The 22457-nt window shown below is 31.8% G+C and overlaps 1 protein-coding gene across 1 annotated transcript in view; it reads left to right on the plus strand.

Annotated features, from left to right (window-relative positions):
- Window positions 1-17418, plus strand: part of LOC133178276 (protein DDB_G0287365-like) — a 28773-nt gene extending 11355 nt beyond the window's left edge. The window contains exons 10-24 of the mRNA XM_061313016.1: window positions 206-324; window positions 3530-3663; window positions 3962-4031; window positions 6269-6406; window positions 7669-7798; window positions 9074-9137; window positions 10136-10171; window positions 10367-10501; window positions 11841-12021; window positions 13572-13787; window positions 14218-14417; window positions 14635-14802; window positions 15062-15230; window positions 15413-15484; window positions 17389-17418. Of these exons, the coding sequence (XP_061169000.1) occupies window positions 206-324; window positions 3530-3663; window positions 3962-4031; window positions 6269-6406; window positions 7669-7798; window positions 9074-9137; window positions 10136-10171; window positions 10367-10501; window positions 11841-12021; window positions 13572-13787; window positions 14218-14417; window positions 14635-14802; window positions 15062-15230; window positions 15413-15484; window positions 17389-17418 (1862 nt within the window). The remainder of the gene's footprint in view (window positions 1-205; window positions 325-3529; window positions 3664-3961; window positions 4032-6268; window positions 6407-7668; window positions 7799-9073; window positions 9138-10135; window positions 10172-10366; window positions 10502-11840; window positions 12022-13571; window positions 13788-14217; window positions 14418-14634; window positions 14803-15061; window positions 15231-15412; window positions 15485-17388) is intronic.
- Window positions 17419-22457: the final 5039 nt, after the last annotated feature.

Below are 22457 nucleotides of genomic sequence, written 5' to 3' on the forward strand. Positions count from 1 at the left end.
AATATACTCTTTAAAATATGAGCATTTACAGAAAACAACGAAATCGTTTACAGATAACATAAATTGATATAAACGTGAACATAGGCATGCAGTGTTAATGTGTCGTAAGTAATAACTTCAGTGTACATGGATATAAGCAGTTTATATTCTATTTTGAATTCAAATTTTAAAATTGAAATTTAACTTTCAATTTTATCCATCGCAGGAAATTATCCATTCCATTGGCATATGTGTGGTGACGTCACAAACTCTTATATCCGGGGTAGTGTTATCCGGGATTCTAATGCACGTTGTGTTACAGTTCATGCTACAAATGGGGCCGTGGTGAGTGTTATATAATACAAATGTATAGCAATTCTAAGTGAAGAGGTAACAATATGGGCGAACAAGGCGAGAAAAATGCCCATGATGAGACAAATTTGAAAAGTGAAAAATTAAATGTCAATTATAACAATATTTTCATAAATGTTTCATTTAACATGAATATACGCATTGTGTGAAATCTTCATAATTTGCAACATTCTATCAAAGATTGATAATTGATCATTTTATCATACTAAAAGACATTTTTCCTATATATAATTATGGAACTTTGCTTCATTTTTTGAAAATATTTTTCACACTTTGCGTAAAAACACTTTTGTTAACAAAAATATGGAGAAAGACCAACAGTACCTTAATACTTTTATAACAAAACTTTCGTATTTTTCCGGGAAATATTTGATGTCCATTTATCCAATGGTTATATCACAAACAAGATATGAATACCAGAACCTGCGAATTAGTATTCTTATTGTTAACGCGTTAATCTCGGAGAAACTCAGGAGTTTAAATGCTTAGGTTCAAAACAAAGAATATTTGTTATTTTTTGAAACCGTAGAACAATTTTGCCGAGAAAATTTACGCAGAAAGATTTTGTTGGTCATAATTCATACCTATCAATAATAAGAACTTTGCTCTGGATGCATAGTTCATAATCAATATATTTTTATACACTCGAAGTTTAATGCATTTCCAACCCCTAGTTCCCCCATCTTCTTTAATTTTAGAAGAAGAAAAATGTCTTGTTTTGAGGTTTATAAAAGTAAGTATCAGTCAAGGTCAGTGTTTCATAACAAGAACAAAAGAGACATATCCCTTGAAGAAATAAATGAAATCATAGTTAGTAACAAATGAAATCTTATATTTGTGTGAACATTCATACATGACCACAAACACATATATTTGGCTGATTAGAACTATGACCCAAATGAAATCATCTAAAATATATTGTCCCTTCGGACATACATGTATATCGGTTTGACTTATTTGTCCTTCACGGCTGACCACTTATTTTAGATACCAGATATATCGGATTACAAAATTTTATTTGTTATTTTATTTAAAGTTAATGTACACTTGAAGTAATAGCTCTACAATTTGCATCAATCGCATAAAGTATCAATTATTTCTGTATGAAAAATCATGCACATTCCAAAGAGCGCAAAATTAATCATTTCATCATACTATAAACTTTTTTCCATATACATGTAAGTGGGTTTTTGCACCATGAAAGTATATTTTTGACTTTGCGTAAAACACTTTATTTAGTTCGCAAAAACATGGAAAAAGACCAACTCTATTTCAAAAATATACTTTTAAGACACCCTCGTATAATTCCACGAAATAGTTGATGTCCCTTTATTCAATGGTCATATCACAAACAAGATCGGAATGCCGGTATCTGTGTATGAGTGTTCTATTGGTTAACATATTAGTCTCAACGTTTTTTGCCTCAAACCCCATAGAATACCCCATTTTTTTTTAAAACCTTGGAACAATTTTTGCTGAAAAAATCTTCCGCGCCGCGGAAAGATTTTGCTTGTCATAATTTCAAACTTTTCAATAATAAAAACTTTGCTGTAGATACTTGGTTCAAAATTGAATTTGAATTTTATTTACTAAAAGCTTACAGCATTTCCTACACCTAATCTCCCCATTTTCTTTAATATGATCAAACAATGTTAAAAGAAGAAAAATAATCTTGTTATGAAATTGCAAATTTATTAATAAAGGTCAGTGTTTCATATCAAGAACAAAAATGAGATCTCCCTTTTAGAGATGAAATGGAACTACTGTTTTTAATAGCAAATAAAAATCATTAATTTGTATGGCATTCATATATAACCAGACAAATATATTTGGCTGATTAGAATTCAAACGAATTCATCTAAAATGTATTATCCCTTCAGGTATATGACTTATTTGTTCTTCACGGTTGATTTTTCTTAGATGCTGGATAAACTTTTAATAATGTAAATTTGATAATTACCTAAGGACATTTTAAATAGTGAAAAATCTTCACAATAATCCCCCTAACCATTAATTCAATAATTCAATGGACATCCGTCTTATTGTACATTTATGAATAATCTTTTGATCATGACTTGAAACAGTCGGATGTCACGTTGTTTCTATTTATTTGTGTTAGTCAATTTCTAGATCTGTAGAGAAAAAAAACATACCCAAGCAAACTGTCGCTTGTTTAATCACGTTTAATTTGAATTCTCATCCATGACATTAACTGCACATACCTACTAATCATCCCAAGAAAGATAACAATTACAATATCTTTTTTTTCTTTTTTGTTTTTAATTTGATTTTATAAAAATCATAAAATTACGGATTTATTGTGAAAATTTTCTGATTTGTATATAAAATACTGTGCATTAAAAGGAGGTTTAAAATCCCGGAGTCATGTCAATATTTATATTTGTAGATTTTTTTCAAAGCTATAAATATAGAAAAATACTTTCTTCCATAACAAATATGTATCTCCGAAATTTGTCAAAGAGGTGAGAGTCTTGATTCATATATATATATATATATATATATATATATATATATATATATATATATATATATATATATATATATATATATATATATATATATATATATATATATATAAAATGTTTTAATTTGAGCATTAACGTAAGTCTTTCGTCAATTCAGAACTCCGATCCAGTTTTAAATCCCGTTGAGAAATATTAAATCTTTCATAAATGAATATCAAAACTTATTTGAATTTGACTTGTTTTAAACAGAGTTTCAGAATATATGAGAGCCATAATTGTAACATTTCAGTCAAATTCTGCTCAATCTACGCCAGTTTAAACACACCTTAATTTTCAGCTAATACTGAACACAAGTAAATTGTATATTTGAAGACATCATCACAACGTCACGGGTCCTGAGTCCACTTCTTGGAACCCCTGGCAAACTTTATTCGTTTTATTTTTGGTCTGACTTCAGTGACGTCTTACGGAAAATTACAATTCCTGATTGTTTTATCCTACCTATTGACCAAATATAGTAAGCATTTTCGTGACAAACAACAAGTGCAATAAGGTGTCAAGTTTGTCAGGGTCCCTAGGCCATGAGCGGACTTGGGATCTCTGACGTTATAAGGAAGATTTGAAGAAATAAAAATAAAAAGTAAAAATGTACGGTTATTGTTCTACAGGTAGATATTTATGTCTGTTTTCAGGTGGAGAATAATGTCTGTTTTAATGCTGTGGGACATGGGTTCTTTCTAGAGGAAGGTGGAGAGGTGTATACAGTCTTTAGCGGCAACCTCGGAGCTGGAACTACCCGCACAAATTCACTGACCAAAACAGACATGTAAATATTTTTTGTAGTGTTTGTATTTGATAAAACCATAATATCGGTCCATGTACATTGACAAACTAAATGTCTAAAGCAAAAAATGTATAATTTTAATTATCTAATTTCATTCGCAAATTTTACTACCAGGAAAGAATATGTTTTTGACACACCATAATACTGGAGCGTAACCTTGCATGCTGATTCCTTGTTAACTCTGAACAACTTATTATATTACACAATAATCGTAAAGGTTAAACGATCAGTTCTTGCTTATTTTATAACTTAGAAAATAAGTTAAAAAATATATTTGTAGAATGCCTTCCACCTTTTGGATTACGAATCCCAAAACAACTATGAGAAATAATGTGGCTGCTGGAAGTGACGTAAGTTCACAAGTGAAATTTGTGGAGATAACGAACAGTATTCAAGCTCAAAAGTCCATTATATACAATACAAATTTAGGAGCAGAGCAAACATGGACCTCTAAAACATAAAAGTGATATCAGGTGCCATGAAGGAGTGAGCATCCCCTGCCGACCGGTCACACCCGCCGTGTGCTCCTTGTCATGATCGGGAAATAACGGAAAAATCCGTCGACAATTCAGTGTGTTAATAATGGCCTAACAATTAGTATGAAAAACGTCAGTCAGCATTTATTAATTTAACGAGGTTGGATCCTGATATTTAAAGTCTTAAACTTTTTTTGTCAAGTATATTTTTAGTTTCTACACATATGGCTTAATTAAAAATCAGAACAAAAATGGGGGTCAATATGCTTCTTTTGGCACTACAGTACATTTAATATGACCTTTTTGCACTGAAATTTTTGTCTTAATCAAAAATCACATCTTCGACCTTTTCCCTCCAATGTTTTTATCCAAATAGATCATGGGACAAAATAAACTATTAGCCTATTTGAAAAAAAGACACATTTAAATTGCGACTAAGAAAAAGTTTCAAATTGCTTCGCATAATCAATTATTTGACCTTTCTGCACTCAGAAAATGTGATTTTTCTGGCATTAAAAATTTAACAAGCAGGAAAATTATTTTAAAGTCTTAAACTTTTGCTGAATTTAAGTAGATTGATCAAAGTAATCTTATATATTCAGAAAAGAAAAACAAAAAGTGGGGGTCTATGATGTAAATTTTTAGATATTACTAAAAAAGTGTTAATTTTATGTTAAAATTGACTCAATTTTTTCCCGGACTTTCAGAATATATTTACTATATTTGTCACAATATAATGAAAGAATTCATAAGAAATAATTTAATAGATATTTCAGAACCAGAATAAAACATTTCAGTGCAAAAAACAGCTCTGTGTGCAACCAGCATGGAAAAATAGGAATTTAAACTTTACAGTACTGTACATACTTTAAAAGGGAAAAATTGATCATTTTCTTCTAAAAAAAAACCTTACGCCACAAAATATAGTTCCTGGCTTAATCCTATTTGAATGGAATTTAATCACGTTTTTTTCATTGGTTATAGTTTAATTTGCATTGTAGAATCCAAATTTAGTGTTAGAACTTAAAAATGATGCAGAATATTAGAAATAAAGGTCCAGACCAAAATCTGCTCAAAGGCTCAGGATCGAACCTCCTTAAAGAAAACATGTGTTTTCTATTGAGTTTTAAAAAAAATATATAAAAATTGCCTCGATTTTCAAAAGGATCCAAAAAAAGATGATTACATTTTTTTTTTTTAAATCTACTCTTGCTTTTCGGCTCAAAGAGTACTCTGAGTCCGTCTGTCCGTCTTTGTGTCATGTATCAAGTGCTATTTGGTGTTTGTAAACTTTACAATATTTTTTTTCTGAAAAACCTCTCGGCCAATCCCACTAAAACTGCCGCAAAAGGTGAAGGCAACTTAGCTTTGTTCAAATGAAAGCATGCCTTTTTTATAGGGGAGAGTCTAGAAATAGTGAAGAAGCATTAGGTGAGAAAAAAGAATAAGTGAATTCTTCCATAATTAGTGTATTTTCAATTTTTTGTAAATCGTAGCCCAGGAACTAGAATATATTCACGATATGGAATCAAAATTATTAGTGTAGTATAGTTAATTACATAGGAATTCTCTTTTAAATATTCTTTTCAAGATCTAGAACTGCAGGGACACAAAGGTCATATCAGTACTGTGATTTCATCATTTTCAATGCAAGGTCGACATGGAATACTTACTTCTCCATGGCATCTGATCCCACCTCTGATGTTCTCATACATGTAGGTCCGTGTTTGCTTTGCTGAAATTAGTGTTAATTGGCCTTTTGAACATAATTTCTGTTCGATGTCTCCCCCATTTAATTCTGAAGAAAAGCAGAGCTATGATTAAGACAAATGTAAGCGTCAGTTACGTTTATGCGTTCTATTTGTATCACATGAGGCAAAGAATTGTCCGTGATTGGGGACAAAATACATGTATAAAAAATATATTCACGAGGTCATTATGGCGGCAGTTTACAAAATAGTCGATAACCCTCAGTGTATATTAATCACGAGAATTGATTTGGTGACGAAAATTATATTTTTAATCAGGAGAAAATGGTGAGGCGTTTAGGTCTAGGTGCCATTTGTACCTTCAGTTCAATCGTTTTACAAAGTATTCATATTTATTTTCAGTACGCTGGAATCTGGTACATATTTCCTGATGAACCTATCGGAGCTTCCTACGGAGTTGTGAAAACAATGCAGAAAGACGAGGCTAAACGAACTCCTATAAAAGAGTTCACCAATAATGTCGTCCACTCCAACCGTGTGGTAAATAAGTGAATTCACTCATGTATTAACCTTTTAGATCATTATTTCTAGTAATAAATAACTGCTTTGTTGAGTTATAAGGTGATTGGAGCATGTTATTTTAAAGGTATACGACTACACATCATGACTTAAGGACATTGGCAAGGTTCCTGGTTATTGTATAGAATTTTTCAAGAACTTTTGGGAAGGTTTAAATGTGCTAAAAAGGCTATATTCTGGATCGTTTTACCTACTAATCCAGCATTCTTTTTTAGATTTTGTCAAATTAGTGTTTTTACAATTCTTAATGCATTTCCTATGTAAAATGTTGATAAAAGGGACCTACATAAATTTTCACCATAATATTTCTTCAAAACCCATTTATTTCATACAGTTTTTGTATTGTATACATTATTGTAACTTCATTTCCTATGACTTCTAGATATTTTGGTTGAAAATGTATATATAGAAAAAAGACATGGACATACCGGCACCGATCATCATTTTTGAGTTGCGTCCCTTAACAGCTAAAATTGGTCAAGTGACTGGTTGATTGTTTTTATCATGTAATTGACTGAATTGATTGAAATACATTGTCGTAAAAATATTGGCATGGATTTATTTTTAACTTTTATTCGTAATTACTAAATGCTGATTCCTTCACACGAGCTAAGAACTGTTCTCAGTCGGCATGGTCGACCTACCTTTCAGCATATGTCACATCTTTGCCCTTCCCAGCATACTGAGCATAACTATGGTAAATGACGACCTGTTTGCTCTTTGTCCCTGAATACAATGTACAACAAAGCCATTACTACTTTTCTTTCTTGCTGTATAGAAGATTCTACCCGTTGAAGGAAGTACACGTGCTTTTGTTTACCTCTATAACATACGCTTTACTGGTTTTCACCGCTTAGAGAATTCTACACGGGAGATCACTCTCAATCACTATTTTACAAGTGAAAAAACCCATGTATTAAACCTTTTTTCTCCGGAAAGCCCTGACTTGCCAATGTCCTTAATTGTTCATGTAAGCAAACAATTTAACAAGTAGCCTGTATCCTAAGGTTTAATGTGTGTATTTTATAGTCAGTTACCCATATAAATGACTTAGAACACGAGATACAACTCATATCGGCGTGTTGGGGAATACTGTACTTTTTTATCTTAGACAGAGGTCCATTAAAAGAAAATATTAAAGAAAATTAAACAATGCAGTATTACATTAAGATAAATCTCTGTTATTGCTCTGTAATCTTTAAACGGTGTGTTTATCATCCTAGCATGGATTTACCTTCGAAAGGCGCCTAGAAAACAATACAGCCTTTGGATGGGGGACGAAATATAACCCTCTGAGTGATCCTCTGGACGAGGATTCCGCTCCACAGACGGCGGTCTTTAACAGATTGACGGGTAATGCTTTCATTTAAGTTTGTCCGATCGTCTGGCTCTGAAAATTAGCAGTGAAGTAATTGAACATCCTCACAAAATTTCACTGAATTCATAAAGTAATGTGTATATACCCATACTATTTCTTTGAAGCTTATCATTATAGCTGCATTCTAAAAAAACATATCAAATCTCAAATATATTTTCAGTAAACTTGAATAAAAGCACTAATATTGCTTTTTTTAACTGAAAATTGATTAAGTATATTTCAATATCAGGAAAAAAACTATTATACGTGTAGGTATTCAGCCATTCGGATTATGTGACTTTTCTTTTTTAATACTTGTACAGTATTTTAGTTCTTCTTTTCAATACGTAGTGTTAAAAGCATGAACCTTTCTGTTTTCAACAGTGCAATATCGAGGGAATTATTGTCCCCGAACTCTTTCTTTCTATATCATTATTATTTGTTATTATTTTATAAATTTTTGAAGGATGCATGAACATTTTTCATATGGTGTATAAAAGAAACAGACCGGAGCGATGTTCTCTCTTAGCCGCCCCATTTCTTTTTCGAAACTTGCTAAAACCTACAAAATTTGAATGATAATGTCTTGAATTGAAATTAAAATGAAACTTAAGATGTCTTAACCGTTTCAGAAAAATAAACTATATATATATATATATATATATATATATATATATATATATATATATATATATATATATATATATATATATAGTGTAACTTTTCATATGTATTTAGATATATATTTAAATCACCAGAGTATGGAGGGAACCGCATAATAGAATCAAAATTTAAGATGGGAATATATAAAGAAAAGTCAGATTTTTTCACTCGAACAGAGAAGCTTCATTTAATCAAATAAATTACATTGTATATGCCAATATCCCATTGTTTTCAAGATTTGTCTTTTAATCGTATCATAGTTCCATATGTGATCCCGTATAGTGAGCTTTTAGCTAGTTTCATGATCCCGTGGACCAGAGTGGGGCCAAAGTAGGGAGTTTTACAAGTACAGTATAGGACTGGAATTTAATTGCTGAAGTTTATAATAAGGGTTTTTTATGTTTATTTGTCACAAAGATTAGGTAGCCCAAGTGAACGTTGTAAGAAGCTTGTTTTAAAAAAGAAACAATTAAGAATAATCATTCATTTTATAATAAGGGAGAGAATAAAATAGGGTCATACTTACAACACGCAAAAACTTGACGAAACAAAGAACAAAAATGTCTACAGAATAATTTTTGCACTTTCATGGTTGTTCCTCGTTTCAGCATACAAGAATGAGAGATTTAATGCTTGGTTTGATGCCGCCAACATCCATGTGACACGGTCTTCGTAAGTAATAAATGTGTTTGAATTCGCTTATATTAGTATTGCTGCCACGAAATGCATCTGTTCAATGATAGTTTTACAACCACCAAGTACGTTACATATCGGAAATTTTTATACTTACAAGCAAACAAGATGGAATAGTATAGTAAACAAATATTTTTTTTTTTCGAAAGACAACTTGGTATTGTTTATGTTTCAAAGCAATATATATAAAGCAAGGTTTTTCTCTTTCCAAGTGAGTTTTAGCAAAATAACTGGTCAAATTCCAAATTCACTTTTTATCATACAAAGCGCAAATATCTAGATCTTTGAGTTAAAATCAAGTGTTAAACCTCGGCTCAAAAACAAAATTCGCTCGGAAAGTGAAACAAAGGATTTTGGTGTTGATGAACGCGACTCCACTGTAATATTGAGATATGTGTCTTGACTTCTGTTTAAACTATAAATTCAATCTAAATAGTAAGGTTTCAATTAAGGTCAAGATCTAGTAAACGAGTTAATTAAGTCTGTCTTTTGGTGTTAGATCCATTATGACGTCATGATTGATTTAATCTTATTTTTCCCGTATTTTACGGCTATAACAGAATTAAGTAGAAAATGACACATTTTCAGGGAATTCAATTTGAAATCATTTCAAAAGGAACCCCGTTACCTATATTCAATTTAATATCATTTTAAAGAAGAGGTCAAGAAAATATGAAAAACCGTTTAGTGAGAGACTGTAGGCAATATTGATACATTTTGCTTGTCTGAGATGAAGAAAACTCCCATTTTTATATTTGATTTTCTTTATTTTTCATTGAAAAGGGCAGTTTAAAATATGTTTTTACGTTGAGTTTATCTAAAAATTATGCCCCGATACACCTCAATTTATTTAGCTATAATTGTAATAGATTATTAAAGGAATTTGTTTCTCAAATTTGAGAAATCTGTAGGCACTCTTCATTTACTAGATCTTGACCTTAAATTAAATTTAAATGTACCATTATTTTTTCTTGCAGGTTCTCCGACAGTTTGATATCACTTGCAGTGATCAGGTTAATTAATTAGTCCTTCCTAACAAATCTCGATCAAAATGAGTGTACCTTTTTATGTCTTTCTCTATTGCTTAATGACCAATAGTTCCTGTATGATATCAGTTTAATATATGACATGAATTTTCGTAAAAGTTTTTCTCTCAGATATAATTGTAAGATTCTACAGTTGTTTTTTGTGTTTCCCGTTCTTTACAGAAGCAGCAGTGGCCCTCATTGCTTGGTCACTAACAGTGTGTTCATGGGAGAATCTATTAATCTTGGAGAACCTTCTATTATCAGAGGAAACGGCATGGTAAAAACTTACCCCCGGGCTGTACCACTTCAAATGGCGTAAGAATACGTTTGTTTACTTGGTTTTCCCATTCTTTATGATATTGGTTACAGCAAATCAGCTCAGATGCTACAGACAGATATGCAATTGAAAGATGATACATTAAAATTCAGAAAATATTAATATTCATACATCTTCCTTTCAACACAGACGATCAAAGCAGCTAGCTCTACACCAAATTGTTATTTTTTTTTTAGCAATTCTCCGATTTTTAATTGGGTAGGATGAATATTTTGCAATGAATGAAACATTGTCTGTACTTAACACTTCTGTATTTCTTGGCCTATAAAAAGAAATTTGTTTAATTGGAAGTAAATTCAGGTTCAAGGTCCAGTCAACGTAAACATGGTGTGACACCTTGGTCATGTTTTAAACATGGATAATCCATTTGAAAATATTCTTTAATTGTGGACATCCAGAAAGCAAATATCTTGTATGATTATAATAGGTAGTTAGGTAGCCTTCTTGTTCACATTTGGCAAGTCAATTTCTTCTTGGTTCAGATCTCACTATAGTGTTTGATACTTTTCAGTGTTTATTGCTTTCAACATTCCAGTCAGCCAAGATGAGCTTGATCTAGACTACCTCTACTGGATTCCTTAACTTCACAAAAATCCTTACAAACAAATATACATTGCCGGGTCCAGCAAATGCTCTAGACCAAGCCCCTATCTTTACTCCTTACAAAAATATTAACTGATGTTGAGGTGAAACTACAGACATACTGTGCTATAATTAATATAATGTGTGTGTAAATCAGATGTAGCTTCTCAAAAAAAAAAATCCAAAGGACTTTCAGATATACTAGTATGTTTGACACGATGACCTTTATAAAATGCCTGAACTGAAATGCTAATAGCAAATATCTTTAAACTTATTTTAAATCTTTAATGGTGCTATAAAGCAGAAAACGCATGCGTTCCTTCGAACACTTTTATTTGAACCTAGGCACTAAGCAACTTTATGCATGATGGCAATAGGATATAAGCCTTTATCAAACAGGGAACTTTGTGTTTCTAGGACGCAGACTTAGGGTTGAATCAAAAAATATATTTTATTTAAATCCTTAAGCATTTTCTGGAGTTTCGAGCATCTAAGACTCTTCCTGCAAAATAATGTTGAATAAAGCTTTCTGTTAAATTACAAATTCGATTTCAAATGGGTTTTAAGTCTGAAATGGAACCGAGTTACTCACACTCTGATAAAACGTATGATACTCTCTGTACAACTATAGCCATAAGACCCTTTGGTCTCGTTATCATAAACATGGTAAACTATATTTCATTTTGAGATGCATTCTTAGTGATTTAAATTGACACTTTTGGATTGTCTTTTCAGAAACCAGCCCCGTCAAGGTTTCGTATTTTATGACAGAGCAATCAGTCTGGAGGATTCCTGGTTTGGTAACTATGCTAGTACAGATGACTACAATGCCGGGGCTCTTGGTTTTCAAAGAAACAACATGAAACTGGCGGCTAGTGGAGCATTTACCAAAGGGCTTCTATGGGGGTTTAGTGATGTAAGAAAATGAATTGAAATTTCATACTTACTAGAGTCCTCGGAAAATGACGGTTTCTGAGAGTTCATCATGATCTTAATCATCTGTGAATAAGATTTATTAGAAAAGGTTATCTCTGCAGACTGAGTGCTATCCCTTTCTGTTTCAATTGACGTATGCACAAAATAATCATCGTTGATGTTCTGCAAGGTTGCTGCTAAAACAAGCAATGGCTTGGAAGTTTACAAAGGCCTGTCATGTTACGTGTGTAGAAAAAAATCTTGGTTTAGGTGAATTTGTTATAAGCATACAAAATATGATTAATTCTTTGCAAATAGCTCAATATATGGGGAAAATGTATGTTAATAGAGATTTTCGGACGAAAATTTTTAAGGGCATTCAAGTACATTATAAAAATAATACATGAGTTTTAGGGTAACATGTGAAATTGGAACAATTTTCGTGTAACCATAATAAATCATGTAAAAGGTATTCGTTATACTGAATGTATTAAGAATGCATTTAACGGAAAACATCATGGAGAATCTTGAGCCCAAACATTCTGCGTAGTTAACAATTTTTATACCGTTACCCATCGGGATGCATCTCAACCGTTAGTATGTAATGTTACCCGGAGGGCGTGGTTTATGCACATTGTACGGTCATAGTACATTTTAATATAAATACTTTTAAACCAATCAAATTTGACTATTTAACATGGATGTATAACAATATTGTATGTGCCTAAAGATCTTAATTTAAAATAATGGAAATAGTAAAATAAAAGATAAAACGAAACAATACAACACATCTTCAACCCCGAAATCAAAGCCCTATGAACCAATTTTTTTTATATCAAACCAAAAAAAGGTTGACACCACAAAAATGTATTATTAGTATATCAATTGATTTTACATTTGGTGGACATGAATTCTGTGGTATATTCATGTCAAAAAAGGAAAGAAAATTTAAATTTGGGGATATACAACATAAAATATTTAGAGAAACAGATATTTTGAATATCATTGTCTTTACCACCCTTTAACAGGGGGAAGTGACAAAAACAATGAAAATTAATGATATTCCAAAATCCTATATTATTCCTAGATATCAAGCAGTTGAACCGTTATCATTAACGTTTTAGCCCTTTCAAAATTGTAAAACTCATGCACTGTGGCCAGGGTTTAGGTTTCAAGGTTCGAATAAGTTGATCATGTATTAAAATGCATTGCATCTTACAGAACATCTTTTACTCATAAATATCAAGTTGACAAACTGTGTGCGTGATTATAAAAAGTATCAAAATTATGAAATTCTCTATTGGTTTTATAGGTCAGACCCCAAGGTGGGACCTACTGTCTTATGTTGAAAATACACTACATCTTTAAAAAAAAGTATTCCATACTAATGGCTTTTAAGTAGGTTTTAAACATAAAACCCTCCACTTAAATTGTACACGTAAAATTCATAGTCCCCAATCTAGGATTGCCACATACTGGACATTTTGAGGTAATAATTAACAGCCATAAAAAGGGAATCAACTATGAGGTTTTTCACTTTTTCATTTTTAGGCTTCTGAAGGGAATCGTGTGTTCGATGGTAATTCCACTGACCTCGGTTTCACGGCGTTTGACGGCGACGACGTAGTTGTCATAAACGACCTTGATGGATCAACCACAGGCACCAAAGGAAATTCTGTGGTAAAACCAATACCGTTCCACATGACTGAACAATGTGAAGAGGTTGATAATTGGAAAATGGCGATTTGTCCGCATGCATTTGGCCAAGTTTGTATACTTAAATCTTTCAGACTTTTCTCTCTTTCAACTACCGTATAAGCAGAATTTTAAGCGGGGATTCAATTTTGGCATTATTAGCAAGGATGTTGAGATCCCTTAAATTGAATATTGATAACAATTAATTGCGTATCAGTAGTAAAAGCTTCTTTTGTTTGGCATTATAAACTCGGTAACATTACTTCTCGCTATAAATATATATCTATTTTAAGGATAAATCACTAAATTTCCGTCTCGCTAAAAATCCTACTTATATGGTATTTCATCATTTTATGCCTTAAGTATAAATATGGTGCAGATGAATTCGAATGATGTACGAGGGTTGTTAGAAAAGTTCGCGGACACGTTGATTTACGGAAAATATGTTGTAAACTTAAAAGAATGACGTATGTCTCGTACATTTGGCAATTACACATTTCAGGTAAGAGCCACTTATGAAGGAATTGTGACTGACGAGATTACAGTCTCGCGAGATGATGATGCCGATGATCCCATCGTGGGAGACAAAAGGTCATATGCCCCTTTCCTGACAATCCTTGGAGGGACACATAGCTACCTAGTCCGCTCCAACGCAAAGAAAGCGCCAGGATGGTGGAAATTTCAGTACCTTGGCGTGTCAAAGTAAATGACCATAAAAAATGAATAAATGTTATCTACAGTAAATTGTGAATTTCTGAGTTATCTGAAGTCAAGTAGTTCTAGACTGGTCAAATATTTCTGAATGCAGCCATTTTCATTGTAGTAATTTTTAATTCATGCTTTGACCCAGAGCCAAAAGTACATATTTTAAATGAAGTAAAAGTGAATGGAAATGTTTAGATTTTTAATTCTATTTCAGATCCAATTTTGCAACTTTAGCTGTGTGTATTCCACAAAAATCGACAGCGAGGCCATCTATGTATAATCTGGAGACTGACAAATGGGAAAAGGGTGTAGCAGTGTCATCGTATGAAGACTTTAAGAACGGGACATCCTTCAGGGACTATTACGTAGACACAGAAGTAGGGTGTGTAAATTATTTATCTAAAACATACATAAGTAACAATTTTAGTGTACGTGGTGCTCTGAGAGTTTTAAAATACGTTACCAGTAAGTCATCTTTTGTTAAGAGTTGTGAATGTCATGCAAAACATTAATATGTAACGATTTAACTACATGTAGTTTTTTTAATATTTTAGATGAAAGAATTATTTAATTAATATGGAACAATTTAAGTGCATAGAGTTTTCTGATGAAATAAAAATATGCGAGTCTTTTTTGTTAAGAGTTGTGTTTGTGAATGCCATGCACATCCGTGAACAGCTAGATACGGACAGAGGAAACTGCTTAGACGACAAGTGCCCGTATGTATACATTTCCAATAGAGATGGCGACCGAACAGACATGGACTGCTCTAGCCGATTTTATGCCAAATACAAAAAAGACCAAGTCCAAGTGAGTACTTTTTTTACCTTAACAGGATCTTTACAAATGTATTTTTTAACCCTTTTTAAGTTTAAATATTTTTTAAAGTTTTTTGTAAGCTAGATATACATTAGGGCGACAATGCTTTAAAAATGGAATTCTGTAATTCTTTTAAATGATAATCTTGTGAATCTTGTTAATGGAATCTTTAGCCTTCACGTAAAAAGAGAGAAACCATAGTCACTAATGACAAATTCCCCGCCACACAAGGCAGCCCACCAACAGTAAGTATAAAGCATGTATTCATGTCTATATAAAGTGTATATTGAATATAATGAAACTTTTATTCATAAACGGATCCTTACTTAAAAGTAATTAAATTTCTAGCAATATTATAGTGGACCTACGTTCTTAATATTGTTTATGGTCAAATAAGAAAATATTTTAAAATAGTTACATTTCCAAATATTTTCCTTAAGAATCTTTGCAAATTAGAAAAAGTTCACGTTCTAATGAACTACCATGGGATGAGTAAGAATATTTCCATTGTGACGTAATTGAAGTAAACAAATGTGCAAACTTTTTTTTCAAAAATGATCGTTGAATAACAAAAATAAGTGGCAAGTCATCAGAAAAATAATGTAAATATAAGATATGAATTTATCATCCAAACTCACGCGCTTCGTGAAATATGTCGGCGTGAAGCGTCGTAATTCATGTCCTCGTGAATTTTCAAAAATTAAATTCATTTCTTAAATAAAGATTCAAAAAAATTGTGATTAATGTATATTTACAAGAGAAAGAAAACAGAATAATCACAAGGATTTCTCTCCAGTAAATTTCAATTGTAGAAATGATTTTAGTAATGTTTTCGTTGATTAATAGAAAATCCTTATAATTTTGTTTTATACTCATATAATTTACAATGGTGGTGGGGGTGTTAAGGGCTGTCCTCTCATCCCTACCACCTTTTTACCACGAATAATACTATTCTAATTACTAAGGAAATGGTAAGTAAAAGACCTCTTACTCCCTTTGATTTCTTTGTTGGTCAGTATATAATGTATAATGTATATAAAATTCCTATTATGTAATCAGTCTGGTCGAACCCCCGAACGGGGGTAAACGGAAATGGGAAATCCATACCCCCAAACGGGGGTACGAGCATGCGCAGATGCTTAAAAATGTGCATATTTCACGCAAAAAGAAGGGGTTTACAAAAATCGCCGGTGCAAAGTAACGGATTATTTGGCAAATGTAAAACCACTCGGAAATGATAGATTAAAGGTGTTTTTAGAGTTTGTATTTTACAAAAAATACAACTTTATTGTACAAATCGGGATTTATTCACTGGCAAAGTTGGCGATCTTTTGCTCCTTGACCTGCAGATAATTAAGATAAAATATTTGATAAACAGACATAAGCAACTAATATTAAATTGAAATTATAAAAAAAAATGTATTATTCTACCATATATCTTTTATTTTCATAGTAAAATGCGAGAAAAAAAATGGTGCTAATATCGATTTATTTATGATCGTGGGTTTCAGTCCGCGTTTCCTCTGACTAGCAATCGACGGTCTTTATTATCGATAATCATGCCCAGGAAGTGTAACAAAAATAAATATAAGAATATAATTCAAATGGAATCTATCGTATTTATTGTCTTTTATATTCTATAAGAATTAAAAAAAAATGTTTGACAACTTGTTGTTGTAGTTTTTTTTTCATAAATACGATTGTTTGGGGGAAAACACGATTATATTTAATTTTATTTAAATCTAGATTCTAAATTAATATTTTCCTCATTCTTAGAATATTTTTCCTTGTGTTTTTAATTCAAAATCCTAATTGAGACGTCCTACAAAAATTAATAAATAATTTCATGAAATGAAGGAAAATATTTTATTCCTACACTATAAATTCAAACTATGGAAAACTTAACCTGTTAATTTTTTTCTGTTGATATTTTACCAAGTTCATAGCAGAAATAACATTATTATCGATCTTTTTCCTAAGATAGATGATATAGGCTAGTTTGTTTATCTTGAATACGGCAAGAGTTACTGTTCTTGCGCATTGCATGACGGGACGGAAAACCCTCGTTTGGGGGTATACCCCCGTTCGGGGGTTCGACCAGACTGGTAATTGCTTTCATACGTTTAAGAAATAATCTTTTGTTTTTCAGAACTGGGGAGCAGGATCTACTGCAGCCTAAAAGCTTCCTGACATGATCAATGTTTCTTTTAAAAAAAATTTTGTTTTCTACGAAATAAATGTTTTATCATGCTCTATTTTTACAAATGTATGTGAAAGAATAATATGAAGCTGACCAAGCAATTTAATAACAATTTTATTTTAAGTGTCTGAGAAACATCTCAATTCTTAAGCATTCTTTTTTTAATCTTCAAAGCTATAATTCATTATGACATGAAATGACCAGCAAATTTCCTAGAAAATTTAAAGAAATTAACTAAGTTCATGTCGCAATTATTCAATATTTTTCCACATCATGATTTCATTTTTGGCCCCTGGATTAGGTAATTATTCGTTACATGTTTATACCAAATTCATTTTTGTAGTATCATTAAACCACTGCAGTTAAGTTTATCTTGATTTTAAAAAGAACACTCTTCTAACATTTAAGCATTGAGTGTTGGTGTTGTCGTGCAGGATTTATAGTCATCGATGTTTTTGTTTACTATGAGAAATGTAAGACTCAAAAAAATGAATCTTTGATTTCCTTAGTTTAATCTTGGGTCATCCCCTTTAATGATTGTTCAAGTAGTGTAAGCGTGGTGCGTTGATGAAACAAGGATATTAAGTCTAGTTTGAAGTCATCCTTTCGCAAGTTCTATAATCGATAAAATGACATCAGCAAATACAATCTATCATTAGGTCAAATACAGACTGACGTTTTTCATACTAATTGTTAGGCTATTTACACACTGAAATTTCTACGGATTATCCCGTTTACCCGATCATGACAAGGAACACACAGCGGGTTTGACCAGTCGACAGGGGATGCATACCCTCTATGGCACCTGATCCCATCTCTTATATTTTTGGAAGTCCCTGTTTGCTCTGCTCCTGATTTTATAGTTTGAATGGACTTATGAGCTTGAATACTGTTAGTTATCTCCATATTTCATTCACCAGGAAGGTCACGTGCAGGTGAATATAACATAGTATTATTTCTACAATGTTGGATCTCAGCCAATCAGGGAGATAGGAATTATTCTATCATATAATAAGATTGTTTATGTATCTTTAAAGCCGTTGAAAATCTTCAACTCTAGATAATGTAATATTATATTTTCAGGGTTATGGTCACATGCTATACACAATGTTTTATAATGTATAAGAATACTAGAATAATGTAACAGAAAACATCTAATACCTGAACTTTGTTTACTTCAGCCTTGCTGCTGAACCTTACAGGGGATCGACTGATAAGTAAAAAGGCATACAGAAAAAAAAAACGAAGCAAAATTTGATTGGTCGGTGTTTAGCTTTTTAAGTGTGCAAAATTCCTAATAACGTATATTATCCTATATCAAAACAATATTTTTTACAATAATTATACCCAAGTCATATTATCAGTCGTTGAATTATCTTGGGAGAGGTTTGTTTTTATAGTTATTAAACGTCACCGTTGGGAATATATGTACAGAAAAATTTAAAAGAATTGACCAGGTTAAACAGAAGGAAATTAAATTTATGTATTTACTATTTATATATGATGTTAAACTATAAATTCACCTATTATCTAATACTCTTCTGAATATACGGTCTGTACATAGTATAACTTCGAAACGGAAAAAAAAAAACATCTTTGCGCACATAGGCCACGTGTACAGCATCTTCACGTGCTTGTTTAAGAATCTTTGAATTAATCCCCTTAGTTAATAAATAAAATTACAATACTTATATTTTTTAACATTGTTAATTATATTTACTTCTAAGTGTATATCCTAGAAAAGAATTGAGCTTTAAAAAAATTAAAATTATAAAATTTGCTCAATTTTAGATTGCATTTATCATTTAAATTCATTCTTTGTCAAAAAACATTTCAAACTATAACGTATAAGTTAAGGCGACTATCCTTTTAAAAAACGTTAAATCATTGGTGCCACTGGATTTATTGTAGCTCATTTTAGAGTAAAATCTTTGCAACGTGTTGTTTAAAACACGTATTATTATTGATCAACCAAGTAGAGAGCCTAACATAAACGCACTGTCAGTGGTATGGGTCATCACATTTTCTTCTTTCTTGTTACATACTTTTTGGTTCCAAGCTATAACGAAGAAATGACCTGTGAAAGAAGTATGCAGATATGAAAAGAAGACCAGAAGAGTATTATCAAAATCAAACTTTTTTTCTCAAGTTGTGATTAAAATGTGATGATATCCTTCGACCACTCTTCGAATGCTGATTATTCAGGGAATAAAAACACAGGTTAAAAACAAGTAAAATTGATGCAAAGCATCAAATTGGCGCAAACAAAATTTAGCATTTCAAAAAGTACTATCACAATTTTACAAGCATCCATGCAAGGAAAGCATAAGATATTCAAAGCTGAAAGAGTGATCATTTTCATTTCAGACTGTCTTCAAAGCAAAATAAATAATTTAAAAAAAAAATAAAATAAATAGAAATTTTAGTTCATTTGCTGATCAAATTGATTCACCGATGTAATAAAATCAATGATAATTGATAAGAATTTACTGTCATCAAAATTAAAATGTAGGCCTATTTTTATATTCAGATCTCAAGATGAACCACGTGCTGATACCCTGGATTTTTGTCACGTGATAATGCCTATGATTTCTGCAGAGAAGGCTATGCTGCACGGCGAGGTGCAAAATGTAGAAAAAAAATCATTGTGTAATTCGCAGCTGTAGCATATTCAGAACAAATTTACTAGTTGAACAACTTTTCAATTTTCATTCACCGTGCACTTGTATCACTTCATTATTATTCAAAAAATCATAACGATTTAAAATTGCTTTCATATCTTACACACTCCTAGGTTGGGGAGTACCTATTGTAAACTCTTTTTATATAATAATAAATTATCAATTATCTGATGAGAATTGATAATGAAATTGAAACATAATAACAACGATTAAGACTTAGTTTCAAGCAAGTTTTTAAAATATTTTACTCGTGATTTTATACATGTTATCATTTAAAAATTATTTTACTGAACTTATAAAGATATAACGCCTCATTCCCCCATGTGCACTTTCTAACACAACCACCGCTGCTGCGGCCGATAACGATCTCTAAGAAAACAAACCATTTAAATTCCATTCTAAAAATAGCTACGATTTTAGATGAGCACATAATGTTATCAGGAATCTATATTGCAGACATAGATTTGCACCTTAAAAAACACCCTTCAATACCTGTTTGTTATGTAATCTTTGAATAGTTTAATTTTTAAAAACTTTTTATTTCCTTCTTATTTCGATGAAGCACGCTCAATCGTAATTACTCGGCCATTTTCGGAAAAGGAATGGAAGCACGCTGTTGTTATATTTTAGCTCACGGGACGTAAACAATTGCAATTATCGCACGGAATCTGTAGGGGAAGACATATGCGAACGTTTCACTAAAAAAAATTGAGGCTTGACAAATATACAGATTTCCCCCTGTTTTCGCATACAAGTCTAATGAGCTCGCTGTGCTCGCTATTGATATCTACAATTATATTTTTATAGATTCTATTTCCAATATTAATGCATGTATTGAAAATATCATAGAATTAAAAAGTTTGAAAAATCTAAAATCTTTTTTTTTTTTTTTTTTTATTATGACTTCTTCTTAAATGTTTTAGCTTTTCATTTGTAAAAAAAAGGTCTCAATCAAATATGCTTTGCGGAAACTTCGATTGAATGAGGCCTAGTGATTTTGGAGAAACTTTAATGAGGCTTTGCCTCAGATGAACTGTTAACCTAGACGACTCACCTGCCCCCAGAATGTGACCACCTGGCTGCGGTAGATAAATTACTTCATCGGAGAGACATGAAAATATATTGAAGGCCTATAAAATCACATAAATGTCGAGATACATGTATCACTAAAATGTCATCTGTACAGATCTTTTGAATATAGAACTGAATATAAATAAACTCTTTTACAGCTATTTGTTAAAACGAGGTGAAATCTAAGAATAAACATGCATAGAGAAAATCCATCATAATATGATTGTTTTCAATCAACCCCCGATTGTAAAAAATTGTGGTGGGACTTTCAGTAAAACTTATTAAGATATCCTAGAGTTTGAGATATAAACGTTAAAAATTCGTATTCATACACTGTAACAAGATTCGAACCATCAACAAACCCCGACAAAAACCTGGTATTCAAAATATCATTGTTCTGGATAATAATGTCTTCTTATGGCAGATCGATCTGCATTTTGAGAAAAAAAAATATTTACCTGGTACAAACAGAATCTGGTCTCTGTTGTATATGTAGGCTGCGGTTGTTGTAGGAAAAGATAACCACTGCTTATACCTCTGAAGGCTTTCCAAAAAAATTGTGCTAGTATATATAAAACAAAAGGAAATCTTAATTTTCCGATTTTTTTAACTGCATTGGATACATTTGTTTTACAAGGAAGAAAATGAAATATGAAGATAACGAACAGTAAACATGCTCAAAAGTCCATTTAAACAATACACATCTGGAGCAGAGTAAACACGGACCTCTAAAAATATCAGAGGTGGGATAAAGTGCCATAGTGGAGTAAACATTCCCCGGTCGACTGGTCATACCCGAGGTGTGCTCGGGTCATGATCGTGCAAACGGAATGGTCCTTAGACAATTCAGTTAGTAAATAATGGTCTAACAATTGGTATGAAAAACATCAGTCAGCATTCGACTTATTGACAGTTGACAAGGTCATTAAACCGACCATAGAACTTGCGAAATGATGACTTTAAGGTAGTACACAATAGATAGGCCAAATTTTTCCTCAAATTCAATTTCTTTGAAACTTTGAAATTTTGTTCTAGGACACAAAATCTCTCTTTATATATAATTTGAAAGAAATTCAACCGCACATTTTTTGTCCACATAGTTTGAAATATGGCCAATCAGCCCCCTGTAAGAAGATTGTGAAATCATACATTGCACTTTCGAATATGTGTTTTTTTTAAAATAATACTAATCTACTGCAAATTTATGTGATGCTCTTTATAAATACAACGTTTCTGTTACTAAATGTCAGTAAATTATATTGATAC

This window comes from Saccostrea echinata, unplaced genomic scaffold, assembly GCF_033153115.1.
Source record: "Saccostrea echinata isolate AGI-Se365-2 ecotype Australia unplaced genomic scaffold, CSIRO_AGI_Sech_v1 ptg000002l, whole genome shotgun sequence".
Lineage (NCBI taxonomy): Eukaryota > Metazoa > Mollusca > Bivalvia > Ostreida > Ostreidae > Saccostrea > Saccostrea echinata.